The 6,502-nt window shown below is 40.1% G+C and overlaps 1 protein-coding gene across 3 annotated transcripts; it reads left to right on the top strand.

Annotated features, from left to right (window-relative positions):
• The first annotated feature begins 885 nt into the window (after positions 1–885).
• On the top strand, positions 886–5,266 carry mtfr1l (mitochondrial fission regulator 1-like). 3 transcript variants are annotated; one of them, XM_028565901.1, is made up of 7 exons: positions 886–975; positions 1,963–2,040; positions 2,218–2,325; positions 2,447–2,556; positions 3,022–3,233; positions 4,042–4,429; positions 4,701–5,266. In XM_028565901.1, the coding sequence occupies exons 2-7, from the start codon at positions 2,026–2,028 to the stop codon at positions 4,816–4,818; spliced, it is 951 nt and encodes a 316-aa protein (XP_028421702.1). In that variant the 5' UTR covers positions 886–975; positions 1,963–2,025; the 3' UTR covers positions 4,819–5,266. The 3 variants fall into 3 exon arrangements, with proteins under 3 accessions (XP_028421702.1, XP_028421703.1, XP_028421701.1); XM_028565902.1 differs by having other exon boundaries at positions 1,917–2,040; positions 2,239–2,325; XM_028565900.1 differs by having other exon boundaries at positions 1,917–2,040.
• The last annotated feature ends 1,236 nt before the right edge of the window (positions 5,267–6,502 follow it).

The raw sequence follows: 6,502 nt of genomic DNA, 5'->3' as shown, positions 1-6,502 counted from the left end.
AATTTTGCCGGCCGGCCGGCTGACAGCAGCGAAGGCGGAAGTAGATTGGAGTGATACATCTTGTGTTTTCAGAGAGCTCACGAAGAATTAGAATCAGTATTGTGAACACATCCAAAGAATTTGAATCCGGCTTTCTGTTGCTCTCAATGTCAAGTACATACACAAAAATACACGGCAAAAAGAAGAATAACAAAGCTGAACAAAGTTACTGTAGCCTATACATTTTTTTATCGGCTATATAAATGCATACGTACACACATGTAAACAAACAGCTCTTTGAGGATTGTAAACACTAAGACAATAGTACAATGGAAACGTGCAAATGGTGCTGGAATAAATTATTATTATTATGTTATTATTATAACAGGTTGCAGGTGGATATGACAGTAAATATGTGTTTAACACTAACATTGATTTATTGAGGTGGATGCTGGATGGTGTTACAGAATTATTGCACAGGGATTGATCCACATATGGACTGGTGTTACGTGAATCATAGTCAGCCTGTGGGAAGAAACTTGTGTCTGGTTGTTTTGGCGAACATGTGTTCTGTAGCGATTCTTCCTGCCCGTTTCCTTACTCTGGAATTCCTTTCTCTTGTAGTTTGCCTTGTTTGTTCGTTTATAATACGCCTTGATGTTTATAGATTATTATTTGTATTTATTTTTTTTAGATTAAAGAATAAAAAAAGTGCTTCTACTGTTTATCCTGTGTTCAGCGCTGCCCGCCTCCACCTCTAGGAGTCGCTCTTGTATAGAGTCTAATAAAGGAAGCTCATGGCGCTCCAGCCAATTTCAAATCATCCAGTCTGAAAGACGAAGACTAGAAGCCGCGTCTCGTAAATAATTTTACGGTTTCCCCAGGCCTAATGAGCAGCGTTGAAAACACAACTCCAGTCTGAAAGACGAAGACTAGAAGCCGCGTCTCGTAAATAATTTTACGGTTTAGCTTTCCCAGATACAGTCCTACTCTGCTGTAAGTTGCTCTCTTGCAGCGTTGATTTCATTTTGTGAGGGGGAAGCAAAACACAGTAAAAATGGTGGTGTTAGTTTACCGTTGAGGGTCAACCAGAGGGCCGGTGTTTGTGCTGCTAACGCTAACTGACGGTCACTGTGTATGTTTGTGTTTGATACCCGTAGCTACCGACTAATGATGGACTGAAAGCTATTCACATATCCCTGCATTAAAGCTATCTTTCTGTCGTTCATCATGTTCCATCAACGATAACGTTAGTCAAAGCAGCTGTAGCGGTACCGTCAACAACATTAAAGCTAGCTGTTTTAAGTTACCTAACGTTAGCTAAATTAGCACTGATGATTTTTACCCTTTCCTTCATATGTTGATGTAACGGTGAGAAAAAGTAGTACCGACATTAGCTAGCGTTAGATCGCTAAACCTTTTTAATAGTTTTAATTTAATAACCTTAATATTTTTAATATTAATAATTTATTTTTTTAATTGTATAGATAGCTAGCGTATGAAGTTAAAAATACTGAGTGCACATTAACTAATTATTTTAAGATTGGACCCGTAGCTATATGTTTCTAATGCTTTTTGTACGTATTGGCTTGCGTGTGACAGGCTACTTTTTATTTCTTCTGCAGTAACGTTACTCAGGCCTCTTTTGCAAAAATGATTCTGATTTATATCTGTAATACGAAGTAACAATAATATAATGCATAATGATGCATAATAGCGAAAACTAAGCTAATGTTACAAAATCAGAAGCTGTATCCACCTCATGCATTTTACTTTAGATATTACTATGAAAAAGGTTAATAGTCAAGTTAATCGGTCATCAAAATACAGGTAGTTTTGTGCCACTTATGATTTAGTTAGTGGGTGTAATAATGCAGTGTTCTCCTGCTTGTGTCTCTTTAAATATGCTCTAACAAATCCCTAATTTATATTCCAAGAGCCACACTGACATGGCATCTGTCCACTGAACTACTCCGTCTTCAGCCACTGCATGCACCAAGCATTGGTGTTGAACTTCCCAGCGGATGAGACTGAACCACCGTCACCATGGAAACAGACACAGTAAGTATGTTTCCTTGGTGTTAATTATGTCTTTAACTTGATGTCTTTAACTTAACACTACCTTTCTCCTGGTATCCCTGCACATGACTGTGCAGGAATGCAAATTATAGATTAAGCACTAACGTTAAAGTATTATACTCTGTGTAGAGACAGTTTTTTTTAACATATGCTTTACAGGAAGTTATTCCTATCTGGCAGAATAAGCCTCATGGATCCACCCGTAGCGTTGTGAGAAGAATAGGTTCCACTCTTCCACTCAGACCTCCACAAAGGGCATGTTTCCAGGTAAATATCAGCTCCTATAAGTCCTGCACATAATTTTCTTTGTCTATTAGTTATATTCCCCTATTGCAATAAAAATGTTTGTGTATACAACATTTAACTTGTGTCCTTGTGCATTTTGCAGGAACTACCGGGCCTTCCCCGTCTTCGGCCTATGGATGGCCCTATGGTTCCTACCTTGGCAGACATAGCCTGGATTGTTGCAGATGAAGAAGAGACCTATGCCAGAGTGCGGTAAATATCCAGCCAAGCCCTAAGAGACAACCACTAAGGTTATGAAGTAGTGCCAAGTCACCAATCTATAACTGCATTATTCTAGACTCTCTGAGCTTCCATCTTATTAAGTGCACATGTGCAGCCTAAAAAGTTGCAGTACACGGTTATAAAATCACTACTGTGTCCGAGAGGTGTTGATTCAGCTCTATGTTGATTTTTGCAGCCGTATGTAGCGGTGAATACAGAACATTATAAATTTAAATATAGGATTTATTGTAGTGCTATTGGATTGGGCTGGACCTGTAATAAACTGCTGGTGCAGTATTGATGAGCACTAAGGCATTTTCAGAGGAGCAGATAAAGGGAAAGAGAGACATCAGACGACATTAAGCATACTTCAAAAGCTGGACTCAACCCCCTGAGGTTTTGATATAATAAAGGTTTCTGTTCAGTAACGCTGTTCCGCCACTCTTCTGTTTTCAGGAGTGACACTCGTCCTCTGAAACACGAATGGCGGCCCACGCCTCTCCTGGTGCTCCACAGGAACTCATCTGTACCCAACTTCCGCCGTGAGGGCAAAAGGGTGGAAGGGCTAAGGAAGCCTGGGGTGACGGCGATGAACCGTACTACCGCCCTGCAGGATGAGCTCAGCAGACTCCGTGCACAGATAGCCAAGATTGTGGCAAGTGATTCTGGTAGGTAACAGTCTATGTTTGAATAGTGATAAAAACTCAGTGACGTGAGAACTGGAAACACACCTAACTCTCTTTATTGATACTTCAGACTATGATTCATTAAGCTTCTCAGAGCAGGGTCGATTTAAAATAGCTTTATTGAGCCTATGTTTCATCACAGGGTTACTGTCTTCATGTGACTGTGATCCTTTTGTTGCCAAGTTGAATGCCCTGATTCTCCTGAAGCTCTTTGGTACTATAATGTCTTGACATTAGTTTGTAGGTCGTGGTGGTTGTGTGTCACTTGTGAAAATTTCATCAGGGATGTCATAAGAAAGTATCACATGTATTATATCCCTACTGATTTTAAACATACTTTCTGATGTCGTTTAGAAGAGCAACACAAGGAACTTCAGCTATCAGATTAAAGCACCATTGTCAAGTGAGCCTGCTTCCTAAACTCTGTTAATTTTCAATCAGTCATGCAGTTAAGCTGTTAGGTATTGTGATCCTAGAAGCATTTGGGATTTTTTCACCCATAAATGCTTGTCTCATGAAGAAATCACATAATGCTAAGAGAAAATTTTATTGATTGGAATGTAGACTCTCCTGCAGCACACGATTTAAGCCTTAATGCCTCCTGGGAGGAAAGCTACTGAAGACAACAATAGCATACCTATACGCAAGCTATAAATTCACATTAGAAATGGCATTCAAACTCCCAGCTTTTGACCTTAAGAGTTGTCCTGTTTGTTTCTCTCAACATTGTCCAACTTTACTGAACAACTACAAACTCATTTCTCTACCCTACTCCTCTTCTTTCTTTCAGGCTCAAACCCCCTGACCCCTGACCTGCTCTCCCCTGACGACACAAGTATGAGCTTCTCCATGGCACCGTTCGAGACGGCACCCTACCAGCCGGCTGCCACGGCTGTCGCTTCCTTTGTCATCAGTGATGTCACGGAGGAGGAGGAAGAAGAGGAGGAGGAGGAGGAAGAAGAAGAGGAGGAAGATGTGGTCTCTGTGGTGTCAGAGCTTGTCCCTGACCCTCTGCCGCCTGTTTCCATGACGGCATCAGCGACCTTTGACCTGGACAGACCCAGCATGGACTTCCGTGAGGCAGAGGAGGATACGGTGTCGCTATCAAAGTCCACCAGCTTTGCTGATGTTATGGACATCCTAAAGGACATGAACCGCATGAAGATGAGCAAGGACAGGTAAGAGTTGTCAGCGGACCGAACATTACAAAGCTCATTCTGAGTTTTCTTATTGTCTTATAAAGTCATACAGACACAAGAGTGTTATCATTCTTTTCCTCTAACTCTCAGCAAGAAAGCAAATAAGTAACCAAAATGCTGAACTATTCCTTTAAGGAAAATTCTTTATTAATATGGTAATATTTCTTTTCGTTCTAATATGGTATTATTCAAAATAACATTGTATACCCTCTCATACATGGTTTGTATTTTTTGGTGGGTGTCACTGCAGGTACAATAGAGGCTGTACATCCCTCAGAGAGGAGGACTCAGCCTCTCTGATTTCAGAAGCTCTGAGGAAAAAGTTTGTCTTGAAGGAAGAAGATACGGACGCTGTGAAACGGAAGTAGCCTGATCACGTGTTTATCATCAATACCCGATCCTGCGGCCCCATGTAAGTCAGGACAGGATTGTGATTGGGATTTTTTTTTTTATATATATATTTTGTATAATGAGCCCTTGAAGGAATGCGGTAGGTTATCATTGGCAATGTTCTCAGTTTTAGGTCTCTTGTGGGTTGTTAGCAGTTGTTGTTTTTCTCCCTCATAATTTTTAGGCCTTTGCCTGTGAAATCTGTACCCATCGATCAACAACCTTGCTCCTCAGACCCAAGGCATTAGCTGTCTGCCAGAGCTAGAACAAAAAAATCACTTTGTCCCAGACATTCAAAACCATATGTGAACCTCACAGCACTGTTGCTGTGTGAGGGGGAACAGGCAATTCTTGATAACAATAATCAGTTCCAGCAATGCATTGCATATTGCATCCAGTTTATTTCTCTATTAAAAAAAAAAAAAAAAAAAAAAAAAAAAAGCTTTTGTGTTGAAATGTATTTTGAATAAGGACTCAACAGACTGCTGTCTGGAAACTCTGCGTCCGGACTGCTTTAATTTTAGATGCAATTTATTTTGATTGTGTTATAGAACATTTTGGACGGGCTGACATGCAAACATTTATAACAGATTTTGGACTTAAATTAAGGAATGTCCCTTTTTAAAAAGCATTTTATCCATCATGCTAGAAAAGGGAGTGCTTTTTCCTCCAGAAACAATGCAAATTCTTTTGTCTTTTTCAGTTGTGTTGAGTCCTGTGACATACTTGAACATATTTTATGTACAAATAGAACAGATCTAGTGTACACATGCAGATATGTACTATATCTTATCACAGCGTGTGTGGGAAATATAACTTCAGATTGTTGCTGTTAATATTTGCATTTCAGGTCTGAGTTTGTAAATGTGCCCAGCATCGTGTACCGTATGTTGCTTGCTCCACTGCACTCTTATGCCTGTCCTCTTGTTTGTTATTAACATATGGATTGATAGTCACTGAACCACAGGTTACTGATTTTGAAACCCAAACTGAAAGGAGCAAGAATATGATGATTATGAAAAGTGAACAGTGTGGTGTAAAAATCAAAGTAAGTGTGTGAGTGAAATGTGCACCCATCATTGTTTGCAGCTGTTTTTTTTTTTTAGTCAAGGCAACGACCAATACAAGCTTGTACAGATCTTTTTGAACACACATCCCCTCCCTGGGTAGATTGTTCTAATTACTAGCTGAAACCACCTTTAATGATGCAACATTAAAGAGGTGATCTCAGTTTGGACAGAGACAACTGAGTGATGTGTAAGAGTGCTTTTACATCATTCTGTATGCAGTTTTGACAAAGCCATAGGTAAAATGCTTGTGAGTCCCGGTGATAACGATGAATATTCTTGTTAATGCCTTACCACAGATCTATTACCTGTTCCAAAGCCTGATTTTATTCCCATATTAGTTGTAGTGCCATGGGTTTGTTGTACTCAGCCCACTGCTCATTGCCTCTCCTTTCCTCCATCCTCTTTATTAAGAGTCCCATGTTTTTATCTCACAAACATTGTGTGTGTGTGTGTGTGTGTGTGTGTGTGTGTGTGTGTGTGTGTGTGTGTGTGTGTGTGTGTGTGTGTGTGTGTGTGTGTGTGTGTGTGTGTGTGTGTGTGTGTGTGTGTGTGTGTGTGTGTGTGTGTGTGTGTGTGTGTGTTAAAAAATAAT

This window comes from Perca flavescens, chromosome 20, assembly GCF_004354835.1.
Source record: "Perca flavescens isolate YP-PL-M2 chromosome 20, PFLA_1.0, whole genome shotgun sequence".
Classification (NCBI taxonomy): Eukaryota; Metazoa; Chordata; class Actinopteri; order Perciformes; family Percidae; genus Perca; species Perca flavescens.
This window is presented reverse-complemented; position numbering and strand designations above follow the sequence as displayed.